General features: G+C 49.5%; 1 protein-coding gene across 3 annotated transcripts in view; it reads right to left on the bottom strand.

Moving 5' to 3' along the window:
- Nucleotides 1-22,911, bottom strand: part of ZFHX3 (zinc finger homeobox 3) — a 250,381-nt gene that overhangs the window by 153,584 nt on the left and 73,886 nt on the right. For 2 of the 3 annotated variants that reach the window (XM_069550253.1, XM_069550254.1), the window contains exons 2-3: nucleotides 7,466-10,251; nucleotides 2,111-2,607 (exon numbers count right to left, since the gene is read on the bottom strand). In XM_069550253.1, coding sequence (XP_069406354.1) covers nucleotides 2,111-2,607; nucleotides 7,466-10,205 — 3,237 coding nt within the window. In that variant the 5' untranslated portion in view covers nucleotides 10,206-10,251. The remainder of the gene's footprint in view (nucleotides 1-2,110; nucleotides 2,608-7,465; nucleotides 10,252-22,911) is intronic. The other variant, XM_069550255.1, reaches the window with a different exon arrangement.

Raw genomic sequence — 22,911 nt, 5'->3', positions numbered from 1 at the left:
GTCCCCGCATCCCACCCTGCATTCCCACATCTTCACTTCCGCAACGCTGCCTTTTCTGAGCAGGAGACTCCTCCATCTTTACTAAGGAAAAGAGATGAGAGAACTACGGCAGGGGAGGATGAGCGCTCGGGGCTAGCTGAGCAAAGCACAAAGGGTGACGCTCCAGTCGCTTCCCTCACATCCGCCCTGAACACCACCTCTACCCGATTCTCAAGGTGTGCCCAGAGGACAAGGAGTGGGGACCAGCAAGGGATGCAGTCAGCGAATCCCCCAAGTTCCAGGCCCTTTGGAAGGAAGCAAACCCAAGGCTGCTCTTACTGGAGGCCGCAGTGTGGACAGTTAATGACCACCCCACACATTCTATAACCTAAAAGGCAATGTTTCTCCTCGGATGGAAGAGGCCAGCTTCATGCCCCCTCTAAAGGACCGCATTCAAAGCTGCATATGACCTTCCAGGGCCGCACTGAGTCCTTTGTACTAATTTTCGCTCAGTTGGGTCGTTTAGAAACTCTTTTTTTCTTTTCCCATGGGTATCTCCATCAGGTTTTCACGACCACACCGGCACCACCCTGTGGCCAGTGAGAACCTCCGATCTAAACTGATGGCCAGGAGCCTCTCTTTCCAAGGGTGGCACCCGGGGGAGCCAACCAGTGAGGGTCCAGCTCACGGAGAACAGGGCGGGCTTGGCTGTCTGGTGTCTAGACCCTCCCCTCCACACCACTTGAGCCCATTCATGCCTGAGTCAGCAGTCAATTCCAGAACATTCTATCCCCACCACCTTGCGCCTGCTTTCTCCTCCTTTCCCGAAAATGGTTCTTCACCCATCCATCCAGGCCTCTAGACAAGCTGAGAATGAGCAACTGTAAAATGAATCGCACTTTTCAGTCTCAGCAGAGGCTGATGTGGGGACAGGATCAGCATCTTCCTTATTTGGAGTCTCCGTTTAAAATCACTATAAGCAGAGAGGGGATTCAGGGAGCTCAGGGTAAGGGGACAACCTGGCCCACAGATGTGGGAATCCATGTGAATGAAAGTGGGGAGGCTGATAACAAGAGGGAGGGAAACGGAGAGATAGGGAGAGGACGTGGAAGGGACGTGGAGGGAGGCTGGGCAGATTTATGGCGATTTGTACCTGATTGTTCATACTAAAGCCATTATGGGATGATTAGAGAAAAAGGTGAGGCTTTAAGTCCAGTGAAAATCAATAGAAACGTCTGGAGCAATTCTGCCGTGCAAGTGGAAGGACTATTACAGTATCCGAGCACCTCTTCCTCGTTACCGCCTATGGACTGAGGGGAAGAAGGAAGGGGGCAGGGAGGGGTGAGAAAGGAGGGCTGGGGTGAGGAAGGAGGGATTTGAAGGAATGAGAGGTGGAGAGGACTTAGGATGAGGAGGAAGGCAGAAGCCCAGCAAAAAAAAAAAAAATGAAAATACGAGGAAGAGAACAGAGGCACAGAACACGGCAAACGGGAAAAAAGAAAAAAGGGGCCCCTCATTTGACCGTGTTTTTCCCCATAGCACTCACCACCTTCTAGCCTACCATATAATTTATTTACTGTGTCTATCACCCATCCCCCAAAAGAATGGACACTCTGGGAGGGCAGGGACTTTTTGTCTGCCTTGTGCATGGATGTAGGCTCAGAACAGGGCCTGGGTTATGGGAGGGGTTCAACATGTATCTCTTGAATGAATGAATGAATGAATGAACAAATAAACAAAGCACCCCAGGGGGCATTCAGGGCGCAGAGGCTAAAAATGGGGGAATAACCAGATGGAAAAGGAGAACAGAAAGCCTGCAGGGAAACACAGGAGCACAAAGGGAAAGGGGGAACTAGGGAAATGGCAATGGTGAGTTAGGAAAGAAGTCAGTTCTAAGGAAGGTAGGTGGAACAATGCATAGTATTGGGCTGCTATAAATACAACCTGGCCCCCAAATGAGGCACCCTGCAGAGAGATCCTTCAGTTCCCAGCTGAAGCCCTCCACCACGTCACCAGCTCCCCTCTCAATGCCAGTCCCTCCAGTTAATGGCACGAAGTGTCCGTCTGCCCCCAGCCTTCTGGTCACCCAGGGGATCTGCTCCGCTCCTTCCAGAGACAGTCCGGGGCTTACCTTGTACAGCTTCAGGCTGGCCTCGTGCCTGGAGTTGACTGTGTGCAGCCGCAGCTTCTCCAAGCTGTTGGTGTAGTAGTCACAGGCGTTGCACTTGAGGTGCACGGGGTTGCCGATGGCCACGCACTTGAGCCGCCACTCGTTGGCCTTGCCACCCTCCTTGATGTGGGCCACCAGCTGGTACTTCTGCACGTGCTTGTCCGTCTTACAGTGCAGCTGGAAGTTTGCCTTGAGCTGGGTATTGTAGCGGCAGAGCTTGCACTGGTACGAGTCCCCCATCACTGCCTTCCACTCCTCCTCCGGGAGGCTGCGTTCCACGTTCATGTGCAGCCCCAGCAGGTCCAGGGTGTCCGTGGTGAACTTGTTGCAGACGGCGCACTGGAAGAGCTTGAGCGACGGGTCGTTGGTCTGGATGAAGCTCTCGCCCAGGTTCATCAGCTCCTCCGACACCAGCTGCCCGCCCCCAAGCCGCATGTCTAGGGGGATTTCACCGCCCACTGCGGGGAAAGAGAAGTGAGAGAATCAGAGGCCGGGCTCGCAGTGTTCCTACCTGAGCCCCTGCCCACCCTCCACCATCCCTGACCCAGGTTCCAGCAGAAAAAAAAGATCACATTTCAAGCATCACAAGGTGCTATCCACTGCGAAAATTTACAACGAAAATCAGCTTGATGTGGTCAGATCTCTCTCATGGACATTCTGAAATGTGTGGAAGGTTGTGTTGTTATGTTTGTTTTTTTCTTTTGTAAAAGAATGCCTAGAAGAAGGTAGGAACCATATAATCCCTTGAATGTTTGAATTCAGCTCCTCACTCAGATCCAAGACAGACATAAAAGCATCACTCACTGGACGTAGGAGAATCTGAGGCTTCAGACCCCAAACTGAGTCATAGCTGTGTTCTAAGACCCCCAAGCCTTCACGGTGAATCAAAATTGGGCTGAGCAGCAGCGCTGCCTAGCAGAACTTTTTGTGAAGATGGAAACTCTGGGTATCTGGACTGTCCAACGTGAGTCACTAGTCACGTGGCTATGGGACACCTGACACGTGGCTAGGATAGAGCTGGGGAGCTGCATTTTTTCATTTTTACTTCATTTACAGTTAGGTCAGTGGCTACTGTAGTGGACAGTGAGACTCTAAATCTAAGATTTCCAGAATGATCTCCTTATTCCTCAGCACAGCTGCCTGTCAGAGGCGCTGGCTCTTCCCACATCTCCCCAAGAGTACAATCATTTCCTGTCCATGAGCCCCCACACGGCGTGGAACGTAAGTCTACTCTGGGACCTGTCACGTTCCCCTCTGGCCTTATCTCAGCCATTCAATACAGGCGCAGCCTCTTTAGGACAAGGATCCAATCTTCTCCTTGCTGAACCTCTAGAGGGTACCCAGCCCTCCACACAGGGGCCCAAAACTCTGCCATGCCAGCCAGGGTACAGAGCAGCCAAAATGTTACAGGTTTGGCAAGTTGGGTGGAGATGAGCAGTGAAACGCAAAGGTCAGCTCACAGCCCTGGAAAACACAGGGTCTGAGACGGCTCTGCTCCTCCCTCTCCACCCCAGCTCTTTCTCAGTCCATCATGGCCCTGCATAAACCGAGGGCCGGCTCTCACTCACTAGCGCTAAGTTAATACTGTGAGCTCTTATTTCTGTCACGAGAAAGGCTTGGAACGAGCAGCCTTCCCTCCATTACCTAGAAGCCTACAGTCGAGCAGAATGCCGAGTGTCGGCTTCTATTTTTTGCTTCTCTCCTAAACACACACACGCTCGAGCTATGTCTCCCCGTGCCACTCCCCAACGGATATTTAAACCTGACCTTTCACATGTCGCTGGGCTGAAGGGTTTTTGTTTTTGTTTTGATGACTGATTAGAATCCAACTTAGTAGCTAATCAAATAAAAGATGTTACTATTAAAAAAATTTTTTTTTCTTATTTCTGCTACATGAGGTACTCTCAGTGAGGAGCTCACTCCAGGCTCAACTGAGCAGAGTGGCAGGATTTGAAGCCTGCGGACAGTCTAGCAAGCCACAGAAATCTTTTGCATACACGTGCAGGAAGACTCTAGAAGCTTTCTGCCTGTCTTCTCTCCTGCCATCTCCCCTGGTGAGAGGAGCCATAGCTATGACATTCTTCTTAGGACAAGAGAGAAAAAGAGATGGGGGAAAAAAAGCCTAAAAGCTCCATCCCTTAATAGGGATACAGGCCAGGCAGCAACCACAAAACACATTCGATGTTCAGTGAAAGCAGAAACTGCCCGGAGGGTAAGACAAGGAGCAAACATATATTTGTTTCTGATGCCGACCACCTGAAGCATCAAATCTTCTTCAGTTTTAAAATTTAACCTCAACACATCAATACCGCACCAAAGAGAAATTCAGCTGTCACTTGCTGGGTGCCTGAGTGAAAGTGAGCAGTCCTCGGAACACACAAATGAATTAAGTCCCTGTTGCCATCCCAAGCTCTAAAAATGAAATGGAAATCCAAGACAGAAGCAGAGAAGCAGGGAAATGGGGGTGATGGACAAGCCAAAACTCCCTCTGAGAACTATACCCTGGAGAACCACACACAGGGCTTGGGCTCCCACACATCCACTGGGCTGGAAGGAACAAATTCAGTCCCCAAGAAGTGGAGGAACCTCATCCAATTCACAGGCAGGTCAGGTGGGGAGAGAGAGCGCACACTGAGAACTTAGCCAGTGCCTACTCTTGAGTCACGCCGGATGGTCGGTCTTGGAGAGGACCCCACAGCCCCCCACATTTAATTTTAAGGCTGGAGACTGACACCCTGGCACAGAGTTCCGCCCTGAGCACATTCTCAGAGAGACACAGGGATTAAAAGACACCTCCTACAATCAAAAGCAGAATCAGAGGAGTTCTTAAACCTGGTACAAATGTCCCATGGCCAGCTGGCTACTTAGGAAACACGTAGGTGCCTTGGCAAGCCACCCATTTCTCTGTGCTGTGCTAGACTATAATGCAGACAGATGTCTGGAAGGATGGTCATCTGGACTCAAGCCTAACATCTCACCTACAGGTTGACGCAAATTCAAGCAGACCAGACCAATGACGCCGAGCTTTTCCTTGACAGAGTCTAGAACGCACACGTCCCCAGGATCAGCGGAGGTTCCGTCAAAGGGAGGAAGAGAGCACTGACTTATGCGAGCAGGGGTGTCGTTCACAACCGCCACTTCCCCCTGCAGAGCCCAGTAATGCCTCACAACGCCCACAGCCTTCTCCCAGCACGCCTAAGGACCAGTCAGCCGGGCTGCACGCGGAACTGAAAGCTACGCTCTTTCTATTGGCCTACGCTGCCTTCTGCTGAGGTCCCACGACTGAAGTAACGGGTCCGGGTGGACATTCTATCACTCCCACAGGCACGCAGGCTTCTGGCGTCAAGTATTTTTGTCACTCTCACCCTCATCTCAACAGCGCTCGTGGCTTCAGGCAGGCACGGGAGGTGTTCAGGGACTCACCTCCCTGATTGCCAAGCAGTGATGCTGGAAATTCAAGGGCCCTCCGTTGACTACCTGGATAAGGTCTTTAGAAGGAAGAACACTATTCTTTTAAGAAATAAAGTCCGGATCTTCTATGTATGTGCAGAACTCAAGGACCCGTTTCATATCTTTCACATCTGCCCTCTGCTCATGATGCACGGTGTCCCGCAGACTCACAGACAGTGGGTGCTAAAAGCAAGCCATTTATCTACCACTCAATTCAAGCCACAGTCAGGATTACTGGTTTTCAAGGTAATTAAAAAGTCTTCACTTTGACCCAGTATGAACCCATACATTTCCTGTGTCTTCGTTTCACTTACATTATATTTGATTTACTCCAAGACCTGCCTCCCCAAGATTCTAAATCTCCAGATGAAGAAAACCCCACCCCCTGCAGGCTTTAGCAGCAGGACAGTCTTTGCGAGTACCAATGCCACTGATAGGTGTGCGACCCCCACGGTCTCTCTTCAGACAAACAGAATGACTGATCCCTGTGCATCCGTGATTGACGAGTGGGTAAAACATCTTCAAACTGTGTGGTTAGAAAGGACCAACCACTCAGTGTTCCAAAATGGAGAACAAGATTAAAATTGCCAGGATTCAAATTTAAATGCATGGCAGGAAAAACAAATTAGATGCCGTGAAATACAACTCATCCGTAGCAATTAACACTGAAAGGCCACACAAATAAAGATGTGCCCACTGGGGAGGTTTAGCCCTCTGTGTGAACCTGAGCCATTCTAAGATAAAGGTGCTTGCTCATGCTCTGTTGCCAAGAACGACTTACTCCCATGTCAGTAAGGGGGTCGTGTGTCATTCAGGACATCACTGCTGGTCTCAAGAGGTTAGCTGGGTCAGGAAACAGAGACCAGGCGTGTGTAGTTGGGGCAGGCAGGGCCCGACCACCACGCTGGTGCTCGAGAAACTGGTTTGTACATTTGCTTGCTATAGAAGCTCTTCCCTAGAAGTGGTCACGGTTCTTTTTACATGAAGAGTTGGGGCTTTTGGCATCCAAATCCTGTCCTCTTGGTCCCATTCTGGCTCAATGAAGCCAACGGGTAAGACAGTTTTCCAACATGAAGCCATGTACTCCATGGCAACAAAGGCTCCGTTAACCAGGATCTGACACTAGACTCAGGCTTTCTTTAATGTGCAGTTTTAGAACTTACGTGTTACTCGTCTATCACATCTCTCCTCACGGTGTCCCCCTGGTCACCCGATTCCCAACTGTACTAATCACTGGCAACTCACACAAGGTAATAAAAAGAACCCGCCTCTTTAAAGCATCAAGATCCCAGTAACAACACTGGAGAACTTTGGGAGACTTATCTGGGTGGCTCCTGGTCTGCTCACAACCAGACCTGGCCTATTTAAATAGGTTACACCACAGTTCTCAGATCCTCTTTCAGACGTGACTGTCCTACTGAAAACTACAGCAACACTTTCCTGTACATCTCAATAACTGTTTGACGAAACCCGAAAGTAGAGGGGAATTGTGGCGATTTTTCAAATCAAGAAAGGGAGAGATAAAGGGGGGAGATGAGAACAGGAAGGAAAGCTGACCCAGAGCCAAATACCAGAGGAAACACTCAAAACTTCACGACACTTCGGTGGAGCCGGAGGGCACCTGTGTCTCATGTTGAACCCAAACCACTGTCCACGGGCTCCACACAAGAGTTCAGGGGATTCTAGAGAACCAAAAAAAGATGTGATGACTGGATGCTCCAGCAGAGCGCAGAACAACTCTCAAGACAGCAAAGGTTCACGAAATCCATGGGACTCGAGAGAGTCAGCGGGGACCTTGGCCCGCGCACACGTCCTCCCCGGTCTCACTCCCATCGCTCAGGACAGACACACACGGGGCAGCCTCACCTAGAGCAGGCGTCATGGCGGCCACGGGCCCGGCGGGGTCCAGCTGGAAGCCGCTCATCACGAACGGGGCGTCCGGGGCCGTGCTGTCCACCTTCAGGCTGGGCAGGCTGGCGCTCTGGGCCAGGTAGTACTGGTAGAGCTCGGCCTCGGCGGGGGCGGGCAGGCCGCCCAGGCCCAGGTGGCGGCCGTGCTGGACCTGCGTCATGCTCTGCTGCAGCAGCATCATATTATGCATGTGCTTCTCGCTCGTCATGTGGATGCGCAGGTTCCGGGCCACGTTGGTCTCGTAGTCGCACACCTCACACCGCCAGGTGGGCTTGGTTTTTGGTTTGGTGGGCGAGGGGGCCCCGCAGGAGCTGCCCATGTTGGCCGCGGCAGCGGCCGCTGCAGCTGCGGCCGCCGCCGCCCCAGCCGTGTGGCTGAACACCTGCTCCCCCCCGCCATTCTGTAGGTTCTGCATGTTGTTGAGATGCTTGTCGGACTGCATATGGATACTGAGGTTGCCTTTGGTCGTTGTGGAGTAGTTACACACCTCGCAGCGGAAAGGCTTGTAACCGCACGTGTAGCTCTCGCCTCGTGCCAGCCGGGGGTGGGGCTGCCCGCTCTTGCAGTAGACGCAGGAGCCCCCCGGCTCCGGGTGCTTCTCCTTCATGTGCGCCTCCAGCGTCTGCTGGTACTTGTAGTGCCAGTTGCACTTGGGGCACTTGAGTGTCTTGCACGAGTTGCGAGAATGCATCATGGTCATGTGGCCGCCCAGCGAGCGGGAGGAGCCCAGGACCGTGTCGCATTTGGGGCACTCCACGCCGCTCCCCGAGGGGCACTCCCCCACCCCGAGCTCGCAGAGGGAGCCAGCGTGCTGGTGATGGGGGACGAAGCCCCCCTCGTCCCCCTCTGTGCTTTCATTTGGTTCTGGTGCTGTGGCATTGTCTTTATTGGCACTTTCATCAGCAAAGTCCAGCCTCCTGCCGCCCTCTGCCATGTTGGCCCTGACGCCCTCACTGTTAAAGCTTAAACGATTCCTCCTGTTCGCACCATCAAAGACAACAAAGGAAGAAGCGGAATTAGAACTAGTAGAAGCTGCGCCCCTCGACAGGGTCTGGAGCACATTAGGCATTAAGGGGGAGTTAGAAATGCTTTGGTTTGAGAGAGCAAGGTCCTTTTTGCTGCTACTACCTGCCGAGGCCCCAGACTCCTCGGGGGGCCTGTCCTCCAGCTCGTCATCCAGCTCGCTTGGAAAGAGTCCTTTGCAGCCCTCCTCCTCCTCTTCTTCCTCCTCATCTTCCTCCTCCTCTTCCTCTTCCTCCACCTCCTCTTCCTCTTCCTCCTCCTCTGCCTCCTCCTCCGCGGGCTCTGCCTTCTCCGAGAAACAGTCTGGATCACCCACTTCTTGCTTCTCTCCTTCTGCTGCCCCAGAGTCCTTGCCCTCTGAGGATTTGGTAGGACTGGAGGCCAGAGGCCCCAGGGGGACTGAGGTAATGGGGGTCTTCAGGACGGAGCTGGTGAGCCCGCCAAGGTTCAGGAGGGTGCTGGGGGTCAGGAGACCCGCCTGGGGCTGCTCGGGGCCAGCGGTGGGGCCAGCGGGGAGAGCCTCCTCCCCTTCCATTCGAATGCCACTGAATTTCCCATAAAAACTGTGTCCAGGGCCTATGAGGTTAGCGGTGGAAACTAAAGGGAGTTGAAAGTTTTTGTTTTTTGGTTCCAGAAAACTTACAAGGGGTTCCTTGTCTTTGCCGATCCCTTGGATGATGGCGGAGATGTTCTTATTGCTAAGAATCTTCCGCTCCTCTTCACTCAGGGTCATTCGGTGGTCGTGCACCGCGTGGGTCACAAAGGAACGGACGTACCCGAAGGAGAGCTTGCACAGGAAACACATCAGGATGGGCTTCCTCTTGCCGTAGAGCACGAAGCCATCGAATTTGGACAGGTCCACGTTGTTGGGAGCATCTTTGGATACGCAGGAGCTTTTGGCAGAGCCGTCGCTGTTTAGGTAATCCTTGTTGCTTTTGTGTCGCACGTCGAATACGCGGAAGCTGTGCAGGACGGGGCTGAGCCCCGCCAGGGCTGAGGTATTCGGGAAAGCCTGGTCTGGGCCCTCAAACCACTTCCCGAAGGATGAGGCTATGTGGAAAGTGTTGATGATCTGGGGGTAGACGGGTGCCGCACAGGAAGGGTCCCCTTGCTTGCCCCCCGAGGTGGCGGCGGCGGAGGGGAGAGAGTTCAGGAAGAGCGACGGGAGGGGCCCGCCGCCGCCCACGCCCCCGCCCTGGGTCAGCTGGCTCAGACTCTCGACGATGTACGCCGAGCCGTCCGGCTGGAACACGATCTCCCCGGCCAGGTTCTCCACGTCGCTCTCCTCGTCCCCCTCCTCGCTGCTGTCGCTGCCGCTCTCCTCCCGCGGGGGCGGCGGCGGCGGCGGCGGGGGGCGGGCGCCGGGGCAGTGGTGCTCCATGTAGGTCTGCAGGCTGGCGAAGGAGGCCGAGCACTCGTTGCAGCTGACCTCCTTGCCGGCGGCGGCGGCGGGCTCGGCGGCGGGCCCGGCCGGGGCGGTGCTCTCCGCGAGGCGCTCATTGAAGGGGGCCCTCAGGCCGTCCAGGGGCCCGTGGCTCTCGCTTGTGGGCTGCTCCATGCTACTGGGTTTGTCGGGGAGGTGGGTGCTGTTGAGTTCAGTCCATTGCTGGTGCTGAGGGATACCGCACCCATTGTCCTTCCCCGAGACGACGGGCGAGTCACAGCCTTCCATGGTAAGGCCTGCGTGGAGCTTTCATTGCACCCAGTACGGATCGGACCTGAAGGGCGGAGGCAAGGGGGAGAGGAGGGAGAGAAGGGGGAAGAGAGAGAGAAAGGAAAGAGGTTAGGAGGGCCGAGGCTAAGGTCCTGCACAGAGCACTCTGCCCTGGCAGGCTTCTGTCTTCCACACCCACAACAGAGACGGCGGGCAGCAGGGACCCCAGGCCGTCGCCCCACCCCGTCCAGGCATAGCGGGTGGGCGGTGCCCCTGGGTGTCACAGGAAGGGGGGGGGGCTCGGGGAAAGGGGCATCAGGAGAAGCCCTTTCTGTCTTCAGACTGTCAGCTGCTGCACCCCTGGAGACCAGTTTGAATTTGAGATCTTTGCAAGCACAGCGTTAAAGAGTCAGGGCCCCGCGATCAGGCAGGAGGAGGCTTGTTTTCAACTTGCCGGGACACAGAACGGTGGCCCCACCACATACAGATGGCAACACAAAGCCACCCCTGTTGCCCACACTGTCTGTGGGCCAGGGGAACACCTGGGACAGACAGAAAGACAGGAGAAAGACAACTTTGCAAACCTAGAGAAAGGATGATGAACCTGGGCGGGGACATGCCATTTGATTTAGAAGCGAAGTTGTGCCCTTGCTCTTACTGACCACATTTTTAGTTTGAGAAATTCACAGAGAAGTGTTTGAGGGCTGCAGGGGTCAAGGGCAAGTGTGCGGGCCTGGGCAAGCTCTGTGAAGCCCCTCAAAGGCCCCATGGCTGCAGTCACCCTGTCCCAGTCTTGAAAACACTGTCTCATTTTACAAGTAGTAAAACTGAGGCCCTAGATCTAAAAAATAACTCCAGTGCCACCAGGACACTAAGAAAGGTAGCATTCTCAATTCCCATCTCCTCCCCGCAACCCACAGAACACACTTGCTTGTGACTCAGCTGGCTTCAGACTCAAAATACAGAGGTGCAAAACATAAGCCTGATGTTTCTAGGAAGATCCACCCAGACTCTCAGTGGGCTGAGTCTGCCGTCAGCAGGGAGGATCTCGCCCTGCCTGGATGGAGCCCTGCCTGGGTGGGTTCTGCTGTCAAGGATCTCACAGCGAGCCGAGATGGCAGCTGGGCTCCGCCAGCCCCAGTTCCACACCTGCCTCTTACTTATTAGTCGTTACCCAAGCAGCTGTCCTTCAGCCCTGGGGCTTTTCCGTTTCCGACTCCAAAGTGCCACTGAGCTCAATCTGCCCTCTGAGACCTCATGTCCCTGGGGAGGGAGACATTAGATCGCTTGCCTCTGCTCTGCTCCTGTGGCAACAACATCACAGGAGCGTTTCTTCTGTCTGGCCCCACTCCTACAGGCAACTCAGCGCCTCGCAAGGTTTTCAAAGTGCTCGCTGTGAATCCCAGGCCACCCTCCCTGCCACGCCTCCTTCCTGGAGAACACTTGGCTGCTTCTCCACCCACCATCTCATTCACACACAGTGGATGAAGGTTTTGGCTGGGTTTGTTCCCCCCAACCCCCGCCTCCATCTTCCCATTCTTTTTTTCATTGCTTGATTCTCAGCGGCACAGTGAACCAATAGCTCCCTCTCGGGAAAAGATGGGGAAAGCAGGTTTACCGGAAGTTTCAGGAGAAGCAACTTTTTGGAAGAACATGTCATATTTTGTTTGTTAACACACAAGCACGCAGGTGCACACACACCAGCTCTTACCTTATAACCTCAAATTCCATTACAACAAAGTTTCATGTGCCTTAGAAAAGAAATATTGATTTTAAACAAACACAACTACACTAAACCAAACCAAACAGCAAATGCGATGAGACATCCTCACAAGGCTCAGTTGGGATACAGGTGAGAATCCAGGGTGGCTCTTCCCTAAGGACGCGTGTGATTGGCTGGATGATATATGATTGACAGCTTGGGCCAAAAAGGTTGGCAGGCCTGAAGAGGCGGGAGGGTTAACAGCCCGATTGTAAAATCAATGTAATAAATGCTTGGTAAGTTACAGGAACATGCGGGAAGGGGAGGCCACGATTGATAAAGGAGAACAGCTTTGATGCTTCACCAGGGACTTGTGTATTGACAGCAAAGCCAATCTCTTCTCCAGCCTGGACTGGGCTGAGAAACCTACAAAGCGTTTACCAATTAATTGGTGGGCTTTTCTTGCTCTGCTCTCTTCTTCCTCCTCCTCCTCCTCCTCCACAAATCATCTGGTTAAGGGACTGGGACTTTTAAAAAGTCACCCAACTTTATTTTCTATTTCTCAGCAAAAGATGTCAAGAAAAGATGACCTTGTGGGCAAAGACAGGTATCTGCGGCAGCAGGTGACACTTGCCCCATTAGGGGGCACACGTAGGGGACCCATCATTCGCAAGGGGGCAACAGCCCACTGAGATGCTGGTGGGAAAGACGGAGCCTGCTCGGGATCCCAAGCACCTGCTCTGGGCTTCCTGTCAGTGCCTGCTGGCCAGGGTAAGCAGGCGGCTCTTGCCACCTTGCTAAGCCAAGTGTGGTTCGAGGCCAAAGAGCCTGTCTTCGCCAGGGAGCCTGTGAAAAATGCAGGCTGTCAGCCCTACCCCAGATGAGAATCTGCATTTTTAATACCATCCCCACGGGCTGTGCATTACTGAAGCTTGAGTGAGACACTCTGCTTTATGACAGATCGCTGCTCCTCTGCACTTGGAGCCTACTATGCTGCCAGGTAACCAGGCAGGGTCAGTCTTGGGCTCACTCACCAGTCCCTGGGAGGTGCAGGGATGGAGGGGCCAGAAGGGGACCAGAGCACAGAGATGCAGGAATCTCTTAACGCTGCCCCACCTTTGAGCCCCAGGATCTCAGGCCCTCTCCCACCCAGCCAGCGGTTCCTTTCGCTCTGTTTATCAGCCAGTCAATAAGAAAAAGGTAGTTCTTACTTAAGGAGGCAGAAGTCAACTCGAGGTCGATCAGCACTCTGTCTGTAAACATGGTTTCCCGTAAAATCAATGATCTTCAGTTATAGAGGGCAGCCTGGGAACCCAGCAGGTCCCCATGCTCTTACAGGCAGCCCCCTACCCCGGCTCTGCACCCCTTCCTCATCCTTCGGTATGGCTGGGGCTGGCTCACACACCATAAACCCTCACCCCTTCTGGCCACCTGCTCCTCTCCAGCCATTTGCACCCTCGAATCCCCTTTAAACACAAGACCACCAGTGTTGGACTCAGCATGGGTTGTTTTTTTTTCTTGGTGGTGGTGGTTTTAAGAATTCAGTTAGATTTCAACAGAGCACATCTCTTCAGTAAGAGAGTGAACGGGAGTGGTCTAGCACTCGCGCACTCTCTCTGCTGAGCGCCTTCCTCTGCCATTTGAGAAGTCCTCTTGTGGAGAAAAGTTCTAACGTTTTCATCAGGAACCCCTCCCCCATTCTTGCTCCTCTCACAGGTTACAGTTTCCTGGAACCTACCTGTAAAACCCCTGCATTTTCCCCAGTCTCAGTCTTTTATTTTTCAAAGACGGTTAAAAAATGGTAAGACTCCACCCTGTTATCCCGGGGGGCCCCCCATTAACAAAGTCATCCATCTCCCTCTTTCAACTGAGAAGACGTGATGTGACAGCTTTATCACTCTCCCTTAAGGAGACAGGCCAGGACTCCATGCAACAGTTACAGGGAAGCTGGCGAAGTTACAGGGGCTGCAGCTATGAGGGAGGGGAGGGGGCTCTGCTGTTGCTCCAGCTCCTGGAGAATTAAACACCAACAGTCGCACTGTGTAATTTTAAATTGTTAATTAGCACAGGGTTAATTAGGCGGTCCTTTCACAAGAGGCTGTCTGGCAGAAAACCAAGAAAAGAAACAAAGGGGGGAAGAAAAGAAAAACAGAGAGAGTAGAGATGGGAGAAACTGTTGCCTCCGTGAGTAACCCATGCAGCCTCACCAGAGAGAAGTGAATGGGTGGGCTCCTGGGGGTGCCCTGCTCTGCTGGAGGGGAACTTCAGTGAGCACCACCCTCCTGAAGGCGATTTGGCAGTGGGTGTCAAAAACCTCAAAAACGCACGTGCCCTTTGACTCAGCAATTACCTCGTTCCAGGAAACAATCCAAGATACTCACAGAGATAGAAGATTATTCATCACAATGTTTGTAACAGGAAAAAAAAAAAAAAGATGGCAATAATCTGGAGAAGCAAGGTATTTTCTAAATTACAGCACACAGCATTCCATAGGATGTTATAAAATATCACTTTTAAAAGAAACTATGTGCAGGAGTGGGTGGGAAATGATCACACAGGATGCTGAGTGAACAAAGCCTATATAGGTTCTGCATGTGGAAATCCGTGAGATTTCTGTCAATTTTACAGAGGTAACTGCTAGGGGATGAGGTTATAGGCAACTTCATGTCCCACTCTGCGCCTTTTTTCCCCAAAGCTTTTTCAAAATGAAAACCATCTGAAGGGAAGCCATCACTTCTTGAGTGTGGCATCATGGTAAGGCCTGTGGGTCTAACACCACCTGGATGCTTATAACATTCCATAAGATGGGGGCTATTTTTTGCCCCATTTTGAGGCTGGGAAAACTGAGGTTGCTTGACCTAAATGACAAATGACATAATGTTTGTCAAATAACAAATGAAAGCCTAAATGACAAAACCATAATCTGGCTGTAGAGCCTGTGTTCTTAGCCATTCTACTATGTTTTCTTGTCCTTTTTTTTAGCTATTTCTCTCTTTTTTTGCCCCACCATGTGGCATTTGGAATCTTAGTTCCCCATCCAGGGATCTAACCTGTACCCCTTGCATTGGGAGTGCAAAGCTTAACCACTGGACCACCGGTGAAGTCCCATCTTCTCTGTTTTACATTAATGTCTGTTTCTCAAAGAGAACTTCAGCACATCTGACAGTCGCATTCAATCTTTAGGTACCAGGGTCTGTTCCAAGATCATGGGCTATCAGGATGACTGTGTAAAGGAACACTACCAGTTCACAGACACATTTCTCGCTCTTTTTTTTTTTTTTTTAACTTGGGAGAGATAGAGGAGATGAGAGTTCAAAATGCACTCTCTTGGATATCTTCACACAGGAAAGAAGGAATAAGAGGCCCATTATCTTGACTTCTTTGAAGGAAAAAAAAAAAAGGCAGTTCCAGAAACTATAGATCAAAAAATGTATTCATCCATTAGCTCAGCATTTACTGTCCACCTATTACGTGTCAGATGCTCAGAGAATCAACAATAGGAATCAGCTTACATTCTTGTGGGGAAAGACTGCAAACAAATAAATATAATGTTAAATGGCGAAAAAGCACTCAGAAGTAATATAAAACAAGAGAAAAGAGAGGAAGACATGTGTTGTCATTTTGGATAAAGTGTATATATATATATATATTAGATTTAAAAGGATGTGTTACAGACTATATTCTGCAAGTTCCTCACAGTTTTAGAAGAGAGTCGACAGTTGTTGAATAGCATCTCAGGGAGGAAAGGTCCTGAGGACTCAGCAATTAGCTGTAGGTTCAGTAAGAAAATTCACATAAAATAAACTGGAAAATAGCTTCACTTAGACTCAACGATCTGAGAAATGCAGTAGAGGGTCCTTTTTGATTTTAATAACGTATCCCAAAGTTTATCATTTCTGTGTATCTAGGGGACCAAATGTCTTTCAGATAATAAAGTCTGCCCGCTCTTATAGCTGGAAGATGTTATTACCTAAAGTACCCACTCAAAGGTCAATGTGTCTGGGGACATGCCTTAATGTCCTGCCTTATCCCTGGTTCCCTTCACTTAAATCGATAACTTCAGGGGTGGATGAGACCAAGCACATACATCAGTTGAGGGGTCTAACATGCTAAATGGTGGAATCAAGACTTTTTTAAAAAAATCTCGGTAAGTTGGAACGGGCTGAAACAAAGATGAAATTTTGAAAGAAATAGGAAGCCTTGTATTTAAGTTCAAGCAAGCAGTAAAACAGACAGCGAATTAAAGAGACTTGGATTAACAGGAGCTCATGCAAAAAACAAACATACCTGGAGGGGTTCCTTCACTAGAAATTCAGAGGCAGCCTAAAGCTGACACAATGGCCAAAGATGGAGATGTGGCCGCTGGGCTACAGGGGTGCCTCTATCTGTTCCAACTGAGCAGAATCACAGCCCTCTCGTTTTCTCTAACTGCATGAAGAGTGTTATAAGCCATGTGGAGGAATCTGGTAAGAGATATACTGACTAATGAATGGCTGACCATGATCAGCTCAAGAGCAAAAAAAAAAAAAAAATCAAGGTTCCCATTGCAGGGCAAGACAACCACCTTCAACCATGCAAAGCCCTGCCTGCCACATACGATGAGGATTAGTTCCACGTCTCCTACTGAGCTTTAGGGTTTAACTAGGAGTAAATGAGGGGCAATTTATTTTAAAAATAGAGTTCAATTCAATATAAACAAAAATCTTTCTCTGGATTAATTAGAGTTCCCAAGTGGAATGCTGACCCTGGTTTCATGCGTGGAGAAGGGCATTTTGCTATGGCCAGGAGGTTCCACATCAGGCCGCCTCTTGGGTCGTTTGAAAGGTGAAGATTCTATTCATTCCTGGTCACCCACTGGGTTATTCAGTCAGCTTTATCAGCTTTAACCTCCTCCTCTGTGATCCCACAATTTTGCATACGGTGACACATTGCAATTCTAGAGTCACCACACTGCTGTGATGATGTGTTGACTTGTCTATTTCTGCCATGAGGCCATGAGCAGTTGGAGAGCAAGATCCATGTCTCCTTCATCTCTGTATCTTTCACATCCACAATGTAACAGGTGCTTAATAAAACCACGGGGAAAATTAACATATTTGGAGAAATGATAACACTTTGAGAGAGGAAAAAAATAAATGATCCCTGGACACATTCCTTCTTTTCCTCTAAACTGAAGAAATGTCTGGTGCGACCCTTCTCCTCTGAATGGAAGCAGGTGTCTTTGGAGAGCCGGCCAATTTGGGGGCTGGGGCAGGGAGAGCGCAAGATGAGTGTGGAGCACCTTTCTGAGCCAGGACGTAAGGAAGTGCTCTAGGAATGAATGAAGAGCGTGCCCAAAGGCCCAGGAGCATCTGCAGGGGCCCTCACTGCCCGAGCCTGGCACAATTTCAGCCAGAAAGTTACATGAGAGTAAAGGATTACAACCCAATTTATAAAATTAGAAGCCATGATTCCATACTTTATTTTTTTTTTTTTAATGTGGCAGAAAGCAGAGTTCTTGCTTAGGGTGGAAATCCCACTAACAAATACAGAGGGAATGATAAAGTTAGAACAATACCATCTGGTAACCATCATCATAGTAGTAACCCATTCAGCAAAGAATCAATGAATACTAAAAGCAGTGGGCGAAAGTTTGAGTAGTTACAGAATATTTACAGTCTCAAAGAATCTCCCCACAAGACACTTATTAATTACAGAAGGAAAAACCAGTGACTTTACACTGGAGAAGCCTGGCAGCACCACCTCCCTTCATCACATGGTCGAAGTGAGGATCACCAGGAATGAGACGAGTAGCCATCCTGTGCCTCCTGAGAGGATGCACTAAGAACATGACATCTCTTCCGTGACATGCCTGCCGAAAATGCAAAACCCAAGTCTAATCACGAGAGAACAGCAGGCAGATCCAAACTGGGGACAGTCTAATGGCCGAGGCTCTTCAGAAACTTCAGTGTCAGGAGGCAGAAAGACACACTGTTTCAGATTAAAGAGTTAGACCAAAGAGACGTGACCAATGAACAAAACACAGAATCTGGACTTTTCCCCAAGTTGGGACAACTTGCAAAATCTGATTAAGGTCTGTAGATTGGGAAATAGTGGTGGATGAATGTTAGTTACTAATTTTGATAACTGCAGTGTGGTTATATTAAAAGAGTATCTTTGTTTTTAAGAAATAGGCACAGGTCCATTTAGAGGTAAAGGGGCATGCTGTCTCCATTTTCAAACTGCTTAGAAAATACATGTGTGACAGCATGTCTCTGTGCAAACATGCATGACGACAAACACACAGATAGAAGGGAGAAAATGCTATTAATAATATGGGAGAAGACAGGGTGAAATATATGTGAGAATTCTCTATTCTATCCTTATAACTTTCTTGTACATCTGAAATTATGTTAAATGAAAAAGAAAAAAAATTGTCCAGTGTGGGAACTCTATGTGTTGAATCTCCCAAAATACCTATAAACAGCCAACCCAGCCTGATCATCCACCCTTATCTTCATTTGAAATCCATTCCTGGCACAGCTTCATGACAGGAGGGAGGCTTCGACGGGGAGGTGCAGACAGATAGAGAATACTGGTCTTCCCTTTCTTCAGCCAAAAGGTTCCAGATAGAACTCCCTGGTTGGAGACGACAAACGGCCATTCTAATTCAGGCAGGATTTCAAGTAACACATGCTGAAACCTATTTACTGTGGCATCCTGATTCAAGACAGATTTCCCTAACCTGGTGAAGAGCAATTCTAAATATAATGACAAGGATAGCCACCACGGAAAGCAAGAAATCCAGCAACCTACAGAGAGTGGGCATTGCTTGACGTAGACTAAAGCAAATTAGCAAAATACACAATGATGAATAAACTATCCCCACGGTCTAAGAAAAAAAAAGAGAGAGCCAAGGGTAACCTAGGTTTGGAGATAAGTAGAAACCTCATTCAAGGGGCAAAGAAATAATACCCTCAACTGTTTAGCCTGGAATCCACTGAAGAATCATATCCAATTCCATTCTGTGCTTTACACAACAACAGTATTTGTATATTGCTGCTGTGTGTAAGTCAGTAAGTGTTAAACCATAAATAGGCGTGATTCCAACTTCTTGGTAGCGATTTCCCTGTAGCCTTGAGAATCATTCTGTAACTATGGCAAGATCAGGGAACACACACGTGCTGGAACAGGTCTCCTGTGTTGCGGGAGGACCACTGCCCGGAAGGCCCAGAGAATCGTCCAGGCCCTGGGCTTCATGTTTGCTAATACCTGCATCTGTGCTCTTTCCAGCGTGAACATAAATCAGCCTAGAAGTGAAAACTGCTAGCTCAGTCCGTTCTGCAGGGAATCCACAACTACCGCGATATTCTGGCTCTGACAGAGCCACGCAGGGGAGGAGGAGAGAGTCCGAGATCCGCAGCAGAGCCAGGTCTAACAGCCCAGGCTGTCGGTGTCAGGAGAGAGGAGCTGGTATTTACTGGAACAGATTCGTTACTACGCACGCAGACACACCCAAAGTTCAAAAACGACCAAACCATAATACTGTAAGGAAAAGTGAAACCACTCAGTTTTGACTGATTCTGTGTTTTTCTTTTAAAAAAAGGCAGGGCGGGGGGGGGGGGTGGGGTGGCCAGAATTTGGGGCATTTTAACCAGCTGTATGAATATTTGTATCCAACACTTAGGTACTTCCTTCAGTGTCTACCCTGAGACCTCTCCCCCATATCCTGAGAACAACGGGCCAGTATCGTTTGTCCATCACTGGCCTGAATGGTTCTCTCCTGACCTGAATTTATTCACCATAATGCATGGATCTCCCTCCCAGATGTGAAGGAGCCCCTCCATCCAGCAAATGCAGTCCCTTGAACTTTCCACTTGGATCATCTGCCCCTCCTACCGGCAGGTAAGTACCTCTTCCCCTCCATCCTCGCCCAACCTCCAGTGCTTTCTCTGCAAACTGGATACCTTCCCCACTAAGTGTGAACAACTACTTCAATGTCTTCTGTGCCAGCACCCAAAACTTTTCAACTCCAATTTCCTAAAAATCCATCTTGAAAGATCCCATTTCTGATCTCTCCGTTTCTCCTATTGGGCTGTGGAGCAAAAGTTAGGAAATGATGCAAAATGTACCATCTGGACCGTTGAGAGTTTCAATCTGGCATTTCATGATGTTAAGACTTATTTTAAATAATGTCTTCTGACTAAAGCAGTATGAACACACTATTTTTAAAAACTCGGGGTATCTGTAGAAAAACTCAGTATCTGAAATAAAAACCACAGACAATATTACTGGCCAGAGAGCCACTGGGAGGTACGAAGTTTTGAGGTTTTTTCCTTCTTCATGTTTATAGTTACAGATCTTTACCAACCTCAGATCACACTGCTCCTTAAGTGGACTGCCCCTTTAACTTAATTTAGGCATTGAAGTGTTCCCAGGACATGAAATATTCTTCATAGGTTAGAATTAATGGCTACATTGCATCTTACAGACACAGCATAATTCATAATTACTGGACATTTAAGCAATCCTTAATATTTTGCTGTTTATGCTGCATAGCAATAAACTCTTCACATATTTTTCTGCACATATAGTAACAAAATAATAAAAATAAGCAGTAGCTCAATTACTACCCACTTAGTAGGGCCAGGCACGGTTCTAAGGACTTTTTAAGGAGACATTATTTCCTTCGATTCTTTCAACAGCCCATTTTACAGATGAGGAAATTGAGGCCTAGAGAGTTTAATGTTAATACCTTATACAAGTCACATACTACCAAAGTCAACCTTTGAAACCATAAGCCTTCCTTCCTACTTTAAAACCTAGGCTTTCACCCATAACGTTCCATCTCTATTTCCGTGGGACATATTTCTGGAAGTGTAACTGCTGGCTCAAAAGCTAGGAATATTTCAGGCTGCCTGGCATAGGCCAAGCGGCCCTCTAGGAAAGCCTTTCCAACACATGCTCACTGGCACAAGAGCCTCAATTTTCCTGCACCTTCATCAATAGTGGGTATTATTTTGCTTTAAAAAAAAAAAAAAGTCGTCAACTTGGCAGGCAAGAAATGGCATTTCATTCTCACTTCCATTTTTTGCCAGTAAGAGAGAACCCATCTGCAGATACTTACTGGATATCTCTTTTGTAAATTGCCTGTTATTCCTACGGCAGGGGTGTATTGCCCTTTCCACGATGATTACTAAGAGGGCTTCATAGGGTTTTGCTGGCCAGTCCCCCTCCCACTTGCCAGGCGACCACATTCCGCTCCCACGTAAGCTTCTGAACAGGAACCTGCCTATTCACATCCTCAGGCACAAGACGCTGCCCTGGCCTTCCCTCAGGGCTCAACTCCTTTCAACAAGTGGACTGCGTCCACGGCCTCACTTTCCCATCACCGATCTTCTAAAGCCAGGTGACTCCACCAGCTCTACGTGCTTACAGAGAGCTAGAGTGCATCGCATTAACAGTTCTCAAGCTTTGCTGTGCAGCAGGCCAACCGTAGACCCGAGTGAAGATACACACAGAGGCCCGTGCACCCCCCACCCCAGAACACAGGTTCAGGCTCTCTGGAGGGGGTGCTAGACACTGTTTCTGCGGGAAGGGGTGTTAGAAGGCCCCACGTCTCCAAGATGCAGCTCCCTCTCCAAGGTCACCAATGCCTTCTCAGGGTAGCCAATGGCTCTTCTCATCTTCTTCCATCTCCCCTGCATTCAGAACTGCTGACTGTCCCCTTGCAATCTTTTCTCTGCCTTGCTTCTCTGACATGGCTTTCTGGCTTTCCTCCTACCTCTCTAACCATATGTGTGTGCACTTTTCCAGTTACTTAATAAAATGCCCTACTATGTTAACCCCCAGCAATCTCTCCTCTCTGTTCTACAGAATTAACCAGCATTGTACTTCACCACCTCCCTTGGTTCTCTGCTCTTATCTGTGTATATCAACTACCTTAACTACTTCTGTGGTTTCAATTACTGAAATTATGAGTTGACTCCCAAAGCAAAAATCTCCATTCCTGACTTATCACCTGAATGTGCATCTCATACTTTCAGTAGACCACAAGATGTCTGTAAGCAGCTGGCCTCCCATCACGCCACACTTGGCGTGGCTCAACATGTCCAAGCGGTACTGCCCCTCACCGACTGCCCTGGGCTCTTGGTACCATCTTTGATTCTAGAAAACAGAAAGGAAAGATCATCCTAGTCTTCTTGCTGTCATCTTCATCCAGTGCCTTTCTCATGCAAAAAACAGTTGCCAAAATATTCAAACAGATGCTCCCCAGACTGGTTTTAACACACTCTAAAATCGACCCCACACTACGAATCAGTCAGCTCTCACTTCTCCGACAGCAGAGTCTCAACCCCATCAACACATTCTTGCCTCCGTTTCTGCAGCCCCACAACCTGTGGATGGCCTCTCTCTTCCTCAACATTCATTCAAACCTTGGACGTCCCTTAAAAAGCACAAGCTCCAGTTTCACAGAGGCAATAAAACTCCCCTCCTATCATTCAAACTGCAGTCACAAAATTAAAAGATGTATGCTCCTTGGCAGAAAAGCTATGACAAACCTAGACAGCGTAATAAAAAGCAGAGACATAGCTTTGCCGACAAAGGTTCACATAGTCAAAGCTATGGTTTTTCCTGATAGTCATCAATGGATGTGAGAGTCAGACCATAAAGATGGCTGAGCACCAAAGAATTGATGCTTTCAAACTGCAGTGCTAGAGAAAGACTCTGGAGAGTCCCTTGGACAGTAAGGAGATCAAACCAATCAATCTTAAAGGAAATCAACCCAGAATATCCACTGGAAGGACTGATGCTGATGCTGAAGCTCCAGTACTATGGCCACTTAATGTGAAGAATGGACTCACTGAGAAAGATTCTGATGCTGGGAAAGACTGAGAGCAGAAGGGGAAGGGGGCGACAGAGGACATGATGGGTGGATGGCATCATCAGCTCAATGGATATGAGTTTGAGCAAACTTGGGGAGATAGTGAAGAACAGGGAAGCCTGGTGTGCTGAAGTCCACGGGGTCGCAGAGTCAGGCAT

The sequence above is a fragment of the Ovis canadensis genome, chromosome 14, assembly GCF_042477335.2.
Source record: "Ovis canadensis isolate MfBH-ARS-UI-01 breed Bighorn chromosome 14, ARS-UI_OviCan_v2, whole genome shotgun sequence".
Lineage (NCBI taxonomy): Eukaryota > Metazoa > Chordata > Mammalia > Artiodactyla > Bovidae > Ovis > Ovis canadensis.
The sequence above is the reverse complement of the archived record's forward strand: the minus strand, read 5'-3'. Positions and strand labels throughout refer to the sequence as shown.